Source organism: Oryza sativa, chromosome 4, assembly GCF_034140825.1.
Source record: "Oryza sativa Japonica Group chromosome 4, ASM3414082v1".
NCBI lineage: Eukaryota > Viridiplantae > Streptophyta > Magnoliopsida > Poales > Poaceae > Oryza > Oryza sativa.
In genome coordinates, this window is record NC_089038.1 from 33,205,289 (window position 1) to 33,219,417 (window position 14,129).

At 47.5% G+C, this 14,129-nt stretch overlaps 2 protein-coding genes across 2 annotated transcripts; one reads left to right on the forward strand and one right to left on the reverse strand.

The window, feature by feature from the left end:
• Window positions 1-53: 53 nt before the first annotated feature.
• LOC136356311 (uncharacterized) lies at window positions 54-2,466 on the reverse strand. Its single transcript, XM_066310047.1, has 5 exons — window positions 1,949-2,466; window positions 1,409-1,570; window positions 1,092-1,135; window positions 957-988; window positions 54-372 (listed from the first exon to the last, which is right to left on the reverse strand). The coding sequence occupies exons 1-5, from the start codon at window positions 2,367-2,369 to the stop codon at window positions 207-209; spliced, it is 825 nt and encodes a 274-aa protein (XP_066166144.1). The 5' UTR covers window positions 2,370-2,466; the 3' UTR covers window positions 54-206.
• A 2,141-nt stretch (window positions 2,467-4,607) lies between these two features.
• LOC107275328 (cullin-3B) lies at window positions 4,608-5,572 on the forward strand. Its single transcript, XM_015779438.3, has 2 exons — window positions 4,608-4,802; window positions 4,914-5,572. The coding sequence occupies exons 1-2, from the start codon at window positions 4,651-4,653 to the stop codon at window positions 5,407-5,409; spliced, it is 648 nt and encodes a 215-aa protein (XP_015634924.1). The 5' UTR covers window positions 4,608-4,650; the 3' UTR covers window positions 5,410-5,572.
• The last annotated feature ends 8,557 nt before the right edge of the window (window positions 5,573-14,129 follow it).

Here is a 14,129-nt window from a genome sequence, read left to right on the forward strand (position 1 = left end):
ATAAACTATCTCGTATACGAGAGACTGAGCCAAAGTGGGCACCCTAGAATCTTTATGCTAACCTACATGCGTTCCTCGGTACTCCACTTATATAAATCATGATTTGTAATTGGCATCCATGCACGGATATATCATAGTTGGGTTGGTCTTCGTTGAGCTTAGATACATGTGGGGAAATGAGAAATCGACAACTTCATTACATTGTTCTAGGTGTCATTTCCATATCCATACGTAAAGAGAGACTTTATCACTTTTGTGAGACCACCTTTTGTTTGCAGTAATCTATAAACACCAAGCCAGAAGAGTCTCATATGCTTCAAGCCAGTCACTTCAGAGTAGACCATTGAGAAATATAACTGGACATTAATGAACCTGTGATCAACAGATAATTATGAGTACATAAACCATGCAAATATAGGTCGGAACCAAAAGGGAATAATATTATCAACAGGCTTCCTAAGGCATCAATAAAGAGATAAAAAATATTCTGCTCAAGGGAATATTAACCAACCGGTAATTAAAGAATTGTAATCAGAAATAGAATCAACAAAGAGGGATCAGCAATCTTTACCATTCCAAACACAATTATATTTTACAATAGAACACTTAAATTTTAAACCAGATGTCATTTCCCTCCAGAAAAAAAAGGAGGTGGCTGTGGAGTTGGGGGGAAGCCTACTTATGCATTGCATCTAGAGCAAGATTAACCTATTTAAAGTTCAGAAGGATTTGTATAATAACCTAAACACCACAGGTTTGCAATGTTAACCTTCAATCACAATTACTTTGGGAATTAACATCAAAATTTTCAGGTCATGCTTTTTTTCAATGATATTTACAGAAAAAGAAAAATACACCGGTGATGAATTGGATGTTGCCAGAAAAAAAAGACAACTCAATTATATATAGAGCAGATTTATAATAGATAGTCAAAGATAATATGCTGAAACACTGACCAGATCAATTCTGAAAGGATGCCATATATGCCCTGTCATAAGAAAAAAGAAAGGCAACAAAATTAATTAGTGAGGCATGAAGCCTTGTTTGAGTAGGTCTGCATGTGTGAGTTTGTTGAGAAGGGGGGGTCATACCTGAGAAGAACTGTTATCCTTGAAAGACAAAATAAATATCAAAACTGCAGTGGAAAGAAATGGATATGTGCAATCAGCGTGGGAGAAAGAATACATAGTACAAATGGAATACATAGTGAAACATTAAAAAAAGAAAGTAATTTGTAGAGTTTAAACTATATAGTGTCAAGTGTTATACTGTGTGTTTAGAGGTATTGTGTTAACACTTGTACTCTAACATGTGGATCATATTTGTGATATGTCTTTCTACATGACATCCTGCAGATGGCAGACATGGTAACCAAAAGTCAAGGTAGATAAAAAGTATTTTTACTCACCTAGTTGTATCCTTGCACATATGTTATTTGCTCTACCGTTTCTTTGCAACTCTGCTGATAAAATGCTTAACTTGTAGAATATATATCCAAGAACAATGTCCACGAAAAGGATAGGTGTCGTGCTGCAGAGTTGGCTAAAACCGGCGATAACTAACAAAGCACCTGTAAGCATAACACCTTGAGTAAGTCATGTACAATTTACCTCGATTCATCTTTGGTGCTGCGTTATACGTACATTAAAATTTAAAAGTATCCTTCTGAGCAGACTGATAAACTAAGCAAAAACATAAAAGATAAGATCGTATTTCTTGTAAGATACTGAACTTTTGCTTCAAAAGTAAAAAAAAACGAAAAGTAGTATTTAGTTAGTCGGTATGAGAGATGACACCCATGAGGAGCAGCCAAGCAAACCATAAGGGCAGGAAGTGTAGTTTACTATAGAGGAATAGACAAACGCACAATAATCGAACAATCTAACATGCGAGTTGGTTTTACTTAAAAACAATGGCGCGACGTGAGAAATTGTTGGATGTCTTTTACCGGAGAGGATGCCGATGTGGAAGCTGCGGCAGCGGAAGAGGTTGCCAGCGGCGCCGATCTCCCGCAGCGCGCGCAAGACAGGTTGGAGGGGGCCAGACAGAAGGGCGTTCCAAATAGCATCAATCTCTTCCTGCCCCTGCCCAGCGGGATCCAAATCCACGAGAGGAAAAAACTTCTCATCTTCCTCTTTCAATTCCTTTGCCCACCAAGGTAGTGGGGGCAAGGCTTGCGATGCGGGAGAGGCAGATGCGGCGGCGCAAGACAGCTTCAAACCAACGACTCCATTGCCACGCTTGCTGCATCGAAGAACACCGGCGCTAAACCTATCGGCGCCGCGCGTCCCCACGGGCCGGCGGAACGCGGCGCCGCGCGTTGGGCGGCACCGGAGGGAAGACGCCATTGTGGCGGAGCTCATCGCCATGAACTAGGGTTTTAGCACCCGGGTGGCGGTGGCAGGAAGGGGAAGGAGAAGGGATAGGGGCGACGGGCGAGTACTCCAGGTCCAGGGAGAACTTGTCGCCGTCTGACACACGGATCCTTTTAGAAAACTTATTCCATATAAAACTATGTTTAAATTTATGATTGAAAAGTTTTAGCGTGTTACATTATATATATACGGATACATATTTAAAGTATTAAACGTAGACTAATAATAAAATAAAGTACAGATTCCGCCTGTTAGCTGCAAGACGGATTTATTAAGTATAATTAATCTGTTATTAGTAAATATTTACTGTAGCACCATATTGTCAAATCATGAAGCAATTAGGCTTAAAAGATTCGTCTCGCAATTTACACACAATCTGTGTAATTAGTTTTTGCGTGGGAACTAAACAATGGCCTAAATAGATCTAACAAAATTTTTCATGATCATTTTGGCAATACCAACGTCATTAGCGTTGTCCCCTTAGCCCTAATAAAAGCTAAATCACTACTGTGAAGGTAAATCAAATTGAATGGGACATGGGCTCGATTTCGCTGTCCTAGAGCGTGGCGGCATGACATGCTAGGGAAGCCAGTATCTCCTCACCGTTCGTGACAGACCGGAAGCGCTAGCGGACTCATGTCTCATGGACGAGATGGTGGCTACGAAAGGAGCGGTTGCGGCGGTAGGGATGACTGGATCCAACATCCCCACGGTCAGGTTCGACGTCAGCAATGGTCTGACGTGCGCAGGTTTTCGTCGAGTGGGGTGGTGCTAGAGCAGGAGGCCGCGAGCGAAGAGTCAACGTCTCAACGACGACCGTGACTGGAGATAGCTTGCATTGGCTCAATGATGTCGACGTAGGCCGTGGTAGTGAGCAGGGTGGCGCTGGAGTAGGTGTGCCCCTAGCTTGGGAGAAGCCGGCCGGGGAGGAAGGGCCGAATAGAGAGAGAGATAGAGAGAAGGGAGGAAGGAAGAAGGGAAAGAAGGAGATAATGATACGTGGGCATCACATGCTAACTCAGCAGGATGGAACAGGTCAATGTTGCACGTCCGTGAAAACTACATTCAACACTATTTCACTTCTACTTGTGATACAAAATATATAAGATTTCATTCCCAAATTTTAGAGTTATTTTTTTTTTCAGTGAACCCAGCGTTATTTTTGGCTGGCTCCACCCCTAACCTCATACTAGTTGATGCCCCGCGTTTTTCTGCGGGATATATGTTAGATAATGGAGAAATGATAAATGATTTGCATTGAAATATTATGAAAATGATTTGAGAATGATAATTTAGCATATGTATGTTTAGTTTTAAAATAAAATAAATTGTAGATATAATTACTATGTGTTTGCATGTTGAGTTTTGTGAGCTTAATTGGGTGATGCGGCATGCTTGCATGTAGGTCTTAGTAGTGCTAATAAATACTATGTTTGTATATTGAGCTTTAGGAGTGTAGTGGGCATTAGCTTTATAGAAAGAAGAGATGTGATGGGAGCATGAACATGTTGTTGTCTGTTGCATATGGCTGAAGAACATATAAAGTCCAAGATTTGCTCCGTTCCAACAAAAAGTATCTCGAGGTATCGATACCTCACATCAATATCGTTTCCGATTGTTGAATCTAGCTAGACAGGATTGACATTATTATACCAAGCAATAAAAAATGATTTGGTACCGTGAGATATCTGTATCTCGAGGTGGACCGGAGCAAATCTCATCAAGTCAACGAGCGAATACTAAGGGCCTGTTTGGGGGAGCTTTAAATTCTGAGAAGCAGCTGTTTGGTAGCCAGCTTCTGAGAATCTGGAAAAGCTCTGAAACCCAGCTTCTGGCTTCTTCATTTTTTAGAATCTATAACTGCAGATTCTCAGAAGCTGTTGACTGTTTGGGACAGCTTCTAACAGAAACAGTTTTTAGGAAAAGCTGCAGCTGGGACAAGCTCACCAGACAAGGCCTGAGACCCGGCTTGGTTGGGCTCTCGCGAATACTCAGACCCGGCTTGTCTCGCCTCGTTCTCATCAAAAACGGCCCGGTTCGGCTCGTTTAGCGGCGCAGCCACACGCAGCCGGTCAAGCCGGCCTCTCCACTCACGGATGGCCCAGCCCAACCAAGCTGAGGTCTCCCCGGTCTCCAGGGGTGTTTTCTACTCGGTATTGGAATTGAGAGGCAAATTAAATAGGATAGTTTGAGACGGTATAAATACACTTTATACACCGACCCCCGATCGAAACCCGTACGTTTTTCTGCAGCGGCGGCGCGGCCACGGCACGAGATGACGACGCGCTCGCAGATCCAACCTCTCCCCTTCCGCAGGACGAGGATGGACGCTGCCCTCGCCGCCAGCTCGTGTCAGGCGGTGACGGACGCAATCCGCGACATCTACGCTCAAGACATGGAAAAGCTCAACTTCGAGCAGCTCTACAGGTTTTTTTCGATTAATTCCTGTATCCTTCTTAAACCCTAAACCTTAGTTTTAGGTGTAAGACCGAATTAATGTTCAGATAGTTTTTTTTTTTGTGCCTGATTGATCACCAGGCGTGTTTACGAAGTGGTCCTCAATAAACACGGCGAGCTGATGTACTCGGAGGTGGCGACCGCCCTGACGGCGGAGGTGGAAGGCCTCCGCACGTCGCTCGTCGCCGTCGCGGACGGCGGCGGCGGCGGCGGAGCGTTCTTGCGGGAGCTGCTGTCCAAGTGGCGCCGGCACACCGAGGCCGTCGCCGCCGTCCGCGACATGGTGATGTACATGGAGCGGACGTTCATTGTGACGTACCGGAAGGTGTCGGTCCAGGAGCTCGGCGTGAAGCTCTGGCGCGACGGCGTGGTCTGCTCCGGCGACGTCATGCCGAGGCTGGTCGAGGCGGTGCGGCGCGAGCGGGCGGCCGCCGCCGAGCCTGGCGAGCTGATGGCCGGTGTGGCCGAGATGCTGACGAAGCTTCGCGACAAAGTGTTAAGCCAGGTCATGGACGCGTCGTCTGTCGACGACTATAGTAGCGCCAGTTTGGAGAAGTCTGTATCAGAGTATCAGTAGAGGACACTTTAACCTTTAGTTTCATCACGTCAGATTAATTTCTTTTTTTGTTAGGTACGATATATTCTGTGTTGGTTAAGTACTTCAGTTGAATCTCTTTTTGGTTATAGGAACATCGGTTTAATCTTTTTGGTTAAGTATATACACTTCAGTTTAAGCTCTACTTTCAACTACTACCACCATAGAAGAGTTTCGGTAGTTGTAAACATATATGCTCTGTTTGTTGATTCAGAGTTGTTTGTTGTGGTTCTGAAAGTCCGAACGCACCACAAAATTGGCATTATTGTGATGCATAATTCTCGTTCGATCACTCCAAATTTTTTTCCCATTCCATTGCATAGCACAAAGTGGCGCTAAGATTGAACTATAATACAGTACTATACACAACTTCTCCCACCCCGCTATATTTAATGAAATAGCACAGTCTTGTGCTGATTCCATTAAAAAAAAATTCTCCCACACTCTCATCTAGTAAAAAGTTATTATATCGGCTGGGCAAGCATAATCAACAAGTTAAAAAAGTGGACGCTTCAGGACTGAAAAAAAAAGCATCCATGATTCCACCATGTGGGATGTTTTTTTTTTTGGTTGTCTATATATCTTGTGACAGAAAATCCCACCTCCTATCATTCGAATTTTGGACCACTGGATACGCTTTAAGATTCGTGCAAACCCCCTAACCCTAACTCCTCTCATCCCCCGTTTAGAACGCCGCCACCACTCCTATCCTCGCGCCGTCGCGCGATTCCACCGCCACCACCACTGCCCCACCGCGCCGCCGCCTGCCTCGCCGACTGGCCGGAAAGAGTCAACGGCGCCGGCAAGCCCCCTCCCCCTCTCCCCTTCCCCCCTCTCTTTCTCCTCATGGCGGCGACGGTGAGGTGCCCCCGCGCCGCCGTCTTCCCCGTCTCCGGCGGCTCTCCGCCGCCGGATCCGCAACCACCGCCCGCCACCTCCTAACCTCACTCTTGCTTTGCCCCCGCCGCCGACACTGGCCCACCGTCCTCCTCCATCCCCGCGGCTTCGGCGGCGGCGCCGCCGCCCGCCGAAGTCCACCGCCCACCGCCGGTCCTCCGCCGCCCACGGCTATCCCTCTAAGCCCCGAGGAAGCCCCCCTCTTCCCCCTCCCCAACCCCCCTCCTACCCTCACCCCAACCCCAAACCCTAACCCGTCTCCCTGCTGGAGTTGGGGTGTCGCCGGCGCCGGAGAAGAAGGGGAGCCCGTCGGAGTTGGAGAAGAGAAGGTGGTGCACGAATCTTGGCATGGATCCAATGGTCCAAAATCTGTAAGATTTCATCCCCATATTTCAGTCGAATGATATATGGCAATCCCCTTTTTTTTCGAACGCGTAAAAGGATTGCACGTCAATATATCAGAATGTGGGATGTGGATAATAAGCAGGTTAAGGATTGCACGTCAATATATTAGATTGTGGGATGTGGACAATGAGCATGTTGTTTGTCTTCAAAAAAAAAAAGAGAGAGATAGTAGGTTGTTATCCATGGATGTGAGTGCATAACCAATCGAATCGAATTTAACAATTTCCGCATCGACGATTGCAGAACCAATCAAGTCGAATTTAACAATTTCTGCATCGACGATTGCAGGGAGAATACAATAGTTCAGTTCTTGCACATATTCTCCTGTGCAGCAAATGGAGAAATCGGGACCTCAAAGGCTCGAAAGGGGAGAAGCGGTGTATATAAACGATCCGTTTGGTTGGGGAGAGTTTTTAGAAGGGATTAGAAGTTTAGAGGGATGGAGATATTAACTATTTAGTTGGGAGACATGAGAATTTTGGTAGGATGGGATGGGGAATTGAGAAAGGAGTTTTCTCCTTTTCAATACATGGATAGGGGTGGTAATTGGGAGAGAATTCCTCATTAACTCTACTTAAACAAATCTCAACCATCTATTTTCATTAATAACCTGACATAAATAAAAATATTAGAATTAAAAATCAAATTCTCATCATAATCTCACCATTATTTTCATCATCTAAACTCCCAATCCCTTTCCCTCGAGTTACCAAACAAGCCGAAAGGAAAGGGGAGGGAAGTATAACATATCAGCGAGAAAACTGACGATACGCTACTCTCTAAGGTGAGTTCGGATAAAATGCCACTCAATACAATGAACCGGATAAAATGCCACTCAATACATTGCTTATCGAATGAAATGCCATTTTAGAGATTTTTGTGTCCAAAATACCCTGGAGAGAGAGAGGGGGGGGGGGGGGGGGAGGGCCGGCCGGGCGGCGGTGACAACAGGGAGTAGTCATGGTCCTGTTTGTTTTCATTTAGTACAGTGCTATAATTCCTACCAACTTGCAAATGTTTTTTCCCTCTTTTTTTTTATTTTCCCTCTGCTACAACATTCCTCCACATTGTGTCATTCCGACTTTAAATTTTTCAGAATTCTTTACAAGCTCTTCTTCAGCAAAGCACTGCATATTTGTACTAACACTAGATGGGTGGCGCCACTCTCACAGAAAAGACCTCCTGTCTGGTGTTTTCTATTCTTTATTGTAGGGTGTGTTTAGTTCACGTTAAAATTGAAAATTTGGTTGAAATTGGAACAATGTGACGGAAAAGTTGAAAGTTTATGTGTGTAGGAAAGTTTTGATGTGATGGAAAAGTTGAAAGTTTGAAGAAAAAGTTTAGAACTAAACTCGGCTGTAGTTAAACTTTATAGCAACTTACCATTTCTATTAATAGAAATTGGGGTAGGTTTGGCGTCTTGGCCTCCCTCTTGTAAAGAAGAAAAGAAAAAAAATAACACAGTAACACTGGATAGCGTTTGGCGTCTTGCCTCCCCTTAAAAAAAAGAAAAGAAAGAATAGCCTCCCTCTTGTAAAGATGGTAAGAAGAAAAGAAAAAAAATAACACAGTAACACTAGATAGGTCTTACATTCACACATTGCAGTTGCCTCCTCTAGCCTCCCTCTTGTAAAGATGGTAAAGAAGAAAAGAAAAAAAAATAATACAGTAACACTAGATAGGTCTTACAGACTCACACATTGCAGAAGGTAAAGCTAGCTCTTTTACTAGCTTTTGATTGGTTCACTTGGCGTCTCTTACTTTGAAGAAAAAATCATAAAGAAAAAAACACCTAACAATCATATGTAAGGAAAAATATAGAGAAAAATATCACATATAGATTCTAGAGGCTTCCAAAACTATCTTCCCTTTCCAACCACACGAACTTCTACTCCTTTGCCTTCTATAAATATACCACACCTACTCAGTACTACTCCTATAACTCTAAAATATATAGTAAACCTAAAATTATTAAGAAAAAAAATCCAAAACAACGAATTTGCATTCATTTTCTTTAACTAAATATCATACGCCTACTCAGTGCTACTCATATAACTCTAGATTATATAGTAAACCCATAATTATTATAAAAAACTACACTAGAATATACAGTAAACCCAGAATTATTATGAAAAAAAAATCCAAAACAAAGAAAGAAAGAAGACAACATATTTTCTTATATCACGGAATAGGATCATTAATACCTCCTCAACTAAAAAATGATTGTATTTTTCCGTTACACAGGCTGTTAAAATATACTAAATGATTGGTCTTTCAAAAATTCAAATCCACAAGCAAATATATTTGAACCAATTAATTTTGATGAATCTTAAAATTTATTTTACTTGTTTGAATTTTATGTATAAAATGACACATTAAATTTGGTACTTTTGCTTGATATGACATATAAGTTATATTTTTTATGACAAATATGTTTTTCACTTCAATACATAATAAATAAATTATTTATACATATATTATCAATGTTTTTAATATCATACATCTATTTTTCAAAACTAAAATAATGGTTTACAATTTTCTTTCTAAAATATTTTATGAAAACTCTAAAATTTCAAATAAGAAAAGAAGTATACACATATTTTAAATTAGTATTTCAATATTTTATTATATAGTATTTTTCAGTGATAGATATATATATGCATAAGAACAAACAAATTCATCAGCAACAAATTCGATAACCCATTCATGTATAATCGAGCCTTCAGTGTTTTATAACAAACCTGCAGTTGCTCATGCGTAATGAAAACAACATGAATCGCCACGCGCAGGAGCTGGCCGCATCCTCCATCGGCAGAGATCTTCACCTCTTTCAGCACATTCTCGACCACAGCGATCCATCGGCAGAAACCTTCACCTCTTTCAGCACATTCTCGACCACAGCTATCGGGACCTTCTCGTTGTCGCTGACCATAGCAAGTGAGCGAAAGGTATCCTCAAACGCTTGCATGACCATCTCGAACGCCGCCACCTCGATCTGAAATTAAGAGACATGCAAAGATCGATATGAAACTAATGGGGGTGGACGCGCGCACTCGTGTGTGTTGTGTTGCCGCCGTGTAGGTAGTTGTGTGCGCGCGCCCCAACCAATTTCGGTCTATGCTTCTGGCCTGGTTTAGTTTCTAATTTTTTCTTTAAACTTCTGACTTTTTCATCACATGAAAACTTTCCTTCACACACAAGCTTCCAACTTTTCCATCACATCGTTCCAATTTCAATCAAACTTCTAATTTTGGCGTGAACTAAACACACCTAAGGTCCTTTATATAGCCCAGCGATGCATATGCCTAGTCTACTGTCGTGGGGAACAGGTTCTGGGCGTGTGTACTATGCGTGGCACAGTGTGTGTGCCAGAAGCCCAAAATACCACTTCCGTAGGCGTTAAGTTAATGCAGGGTTGGTGTGGATCCGGGTGCAAACCCACGCCCATGTGCTGTGCAGCTCTGGTATAGATGGATGAGCATGACGCGTGGAGACTTTACCAATCCAATATTCCAATGCCGCGCTCCACGTCGGCTCGCTTGATCTTTTGCAACTCCCGGCTCACTCCGCTCAGCTTAACCGGCTCGCCCTCCCCAACACATGTTGTTACATGACATTTCACAAACGCCCGTTAAGGTCAACTTCTACGTTGATGTAGCACCCGTTCCGTCGTGGCGCCTAGCGGGAAAATTATCTCCTAAAAACCCTAATTGCGAAACCTGTTTCTTTGCTTGTTGCCTAGTGTCCGTGCCATCTCAAGATCTCAATCCCCGATCTATCGTCGAGTTCAATTCCGAATCCAAATCCTTCCAAATCAAATCCCTCCGCAAAAGTCTAGTTTGCCTCCCCCGGGGTCGATGGGCCGATTTTCTCTCGGCCCATCTTCCCCTCTCCCCCAGCCCTTTCCCCTCTCTCTCCCCTCTCTCCCTGATGCCCCCCCTCTCTCTCTCTCTCTCGCTCTCTCCCCCGGCGCGCTCCCGCTCTCTCTCTCCCTCTCTCCCTCCGCTCCGCCCCGCGCCGCGCGCGCGAGCGCGCGTCGCCGCGCCGAGTGCCCCTCCCTCGCGTGCCGCGCGCAAGCGCGAGAGCCGCGCCCTGCGCCCCTCCGCTCTGCCCGCGCGCGTGCGCCGCCCGCGCCGAGCCGAGCCCTTCTCCCCGCTTCCCCGCTGCCGCTTCCCGCGCGCCGTGTTCGCGTGCGCGTGAGCCGCCCGCGCCCGAGCCGCGCCACTCCATCCGCCGCGCCTCCCGTTGCAAGCCGCGCGCGCGTGCCGAGTGGCCGACCGCCCGGTCGCCGCCGCCGTCAGCCTCTGCACGCGTCTGTCGCCCGTGTCGTCGCGCCGCTCCAAACCGCCCGCCGTCATCGCCTCCCGTTGCAAGCCGCGCGCGCGTGCCGAGTGGCCGACCGCCCGGCCCCCGCCACTCCGCGCGCAAGCCGCCAAGGGACGGAGGCAGCGCCCCCCTCCCTCTGCCACGTCGCCCCCGCTCCCCTCCTCCTTTTTTCCGAATCGGCAAAAGGACAAGCCCCTTTCTCCCCCTCCTTTCCCCTTTTTCCTCCTCGCCGGCGTCATCCTCCCTGTCGCCGCTTTGGCCGCGACCGCCGAGCGCCAGCTCGCGCCCTTGACCACGCAAGTCGGTTCCCAAACCGACATTGCCGCCCATCTAAACCCCCAGCCTCCCCCTTCCTTCCTCTCCCATTCGCCTCCTTGCCATTGCCGCCGCTCCCGTGCTCTGTCTCGCCTCCGCCGTCTATCGCCAAGCGCCGGGAGAGCCGGTGCGTTCGTGGACGCGGAAGGGGACTCCGGGCACACCCTCTTCTTCCTCTTCCTCGGCCCGAGGCCGGAGAGATCACTCCCGCGCCGTCGGCCTCTCGTCACCGCGCCCGTCCCGCACGGTAGTGCCTCACTCCGTTCTTCCTCCTCGCTCCATCTCCCCCCCTTAGTTTTCGGTAGTAGCTCGAGTAGCCTCCCCGAAGTTAGCCGGCGCTGCCCCGACCGTTGCCGTCGCTCGCCGTGTGCTCGCCGCCGTCGCCGCCCGAGCTCGGAAGCGCCGCTCGTCGCCGGCCTCGCTCGGCGTAGTTCCGCCCAATCCGACGCTAGCATCGGATTTCCGTAACCGTGTAGATGCTCTTGCCGCCGGGAATCAGCCCCTAGTGACCTCGTCGCCGTTTCCCCCTTCTCCCGCCGCCGGTTGCCGCCGCCGCAATCCGCCGCCGTCTAGCAACCCCCGGCAAATCCGAGCCGTTGGTTCGTCTCCCCTCATCACGAACAACCGCCCGGTGTGCTCGCTTTTGCCCGTATCGCCGTGGTTCGCTCCGCCGCTCGCCGCTGTTGTCCGCCGTCCGTTCCGGCCGGCGTCGTCGTCTACCTCCCGCCAGCCCACGTGGCAGCCACGTAGGCGCCACGTCGGCGCCAGCTCAGCCGAGGTCGGGACGGGCCGACCCCGGTCAGTCCCTCCCCGTGCGCGCGTTCCACCGCGAGCCGTGAGGCTGCGCGTGGGCCCGCCGCACCTGCGTCCTCCGCGAACCGCGTGCGTGCACCACGTCCATCCTCCACCCTAGCGCCGCGCCGCGTGCTCCCTCCGCACGGTGAGCCGAGCCGCTGACAAGCGGGTCCCACCCGGGACCGCGCGTGGTGAGCCCGGTCCACCGGCTCTCTCTCTCCTCCCTCCCGCGCGTACGCGCGTCTTGGGCCGTCTTGGGCCGGTCGGCCCAATTAGCTCGGCCGGACCACCCCATTCCTCTCGGGCCACGCCCTAGCCGCCCGAGGAAAGTCTATATTCCCTCCCTCTCCCTTTTTTTTTCTTTTCTTTTCCAAAAAGGATTTAATTAAATCCTTTTTCCTTTAGACCAAAAATCCAATAATCTTAGAAATTCAATATCTTCCAAACCGTAAGTCCGTTTGACTCCGTTCAACTTCCAAAATTCCCCAAATCTCGAGATCTATCTAATGGCACGCTTAGAGGTCATTAATAGGGCTTTATTTTCGCCGTTTGTTGAGTTGTCCCGTTTCGCGTGTAGTTTCGGAGCCCGAAGACCCGCAGTGCGAGGATTTCGAGGATCAAGCTCCAGATCTCGAGCAAGGCAAGCCACCTTTGAACATCTTGAGCCTATATTTAAAATTTAATTATATTGCTTGCAAAATATTATGCATTGATAGGATCGCACTTAATCTGTTGTCCCGTCTGCAAGGCAGATTGGCGGACCTGCCTAATTTGTTGCATTTGATCCTTCCTTTGTTAATTGTTATACCATGTCCCCTTGTAACCACCCAGTTGCGCCTCGATATTCGTGCACTCTGTGCGAGTATCGACGGTCGCCTTCAAACTTAAAATCTGAGAAACAACTTGGGTAAAACTTGGGTTTTACAAAAGACTTGGAAAACCCGACACCTGGGTCGGTGCTTGCGAACTAAATGAATTTCCAAAACCGCGGACCGGGGAACCTACCGGGTGTACGGTTTCCCGCTCTTGCACCTAAGGACCGTTTCCTTGGAATTTCATCTGAACATAAGACAAGTACGACCACATGGGTGGAATGGGACACCCCTGGCTGAGTAACTAGCTTATCAGGGGAGCCATGATGCCGAGAGACATGTGGATTCGCCGGGGTGGTGTCGGAGAGGACCCCCCTGGGCTTCCTGGCACAGTATGGTCTGGGACCTAACCTGTTGTTGGTCTGGGACCCCTCTCGTCGGCATATGGTAAGCCTGTGTCGGCTTTGGAAATGCCTTGTCATGAAAGCTTGGAGGTCTCCCGACGTGGCTGATCCCCACGGGCTGGGTGATCCGGGTTAGTAATGTCGTGTGGGTAAAGTGTACCCCCTCTGCAGAGGTTAACAAACTGTTCGAACAGCCGTGCCCACGGTCATGGGCGGATGTGAGGTGATTCCTAGCGTAGTTTTGTTTGACAACTGCTTGTGAAATTACTGTGGTGAAAAGGGGTTCGATGTTTGAAAAATCAGCAGCTGACGGGATCAGCTAGGCCCAGGTGGCCGTTTGAAAAGTTGTTGGCCCGGGTGGCCGTTTGAAAAGCTGTTGGCCGGGTGCCAACCTTGTTTTAAGATCTAAAGATTGATACATTGCACATACTCCGACCGGACGAGTAGCACTGTCTCATCCGTGTCGTTTGAGAAGCACTCACTTAGTTGTTTTTAGAAAAGAGCTCAAATAAAATAAATTGCAAAAACAACAGCCTTTCTTTGAAGCCTGCATTAAACACTTATTTCCTATGGCTTGCTGAGTACTCCCGTACTCACCCTTGCTCTATATAAATAACCCCCCCGCAGTTGCTGAAGAAGATGAAGCGGATCCTGCTGATGAGGAGTTCTTCCAGGAGCAAGCCGGTTACGATGAATTTTAGGGTTTCGGCCTAGTTCCCAAGTCGCGCCTGTGTTGTTTGGTCCAAGT

Coding starts and splice junctions, on each gene's coding strand:
- LOC136356311 (XM_066310047.1), bottom strand. CDS start 2,369: ATGGCGATGAGCTCCGCCACAATGGCGTCTTCCCTCCGGTGCCGCCCA. Junction 1,571..1,948: donor CCACATCGGCATCCTCTCCG/GTAAAAGACATC, acceptor TTATGCTTACAG/GTGCTTTGTTAGTTATCGCC. Junction 989..1,091: donor AGGATAACAGTTCTTCTCAG/GTATGACCCCCC, acceptor TTCTTATGACAG/GGCATATATGGCATCCTTTC.
- LOC107275328 (XM_015779438.3), top strand. CDS start 4,651: ATGACGACGCGCTCGCAGATCCAACCTCTCCCCTTCCGCAGGACGAGG. Junction 4,803..4,913: donor AACTTCGAGCAGCTCTACAG/GTTTTTTTCGAT, acceptor ATTGATCACCAG/GCGTGTTTACGAAGTGGTCC.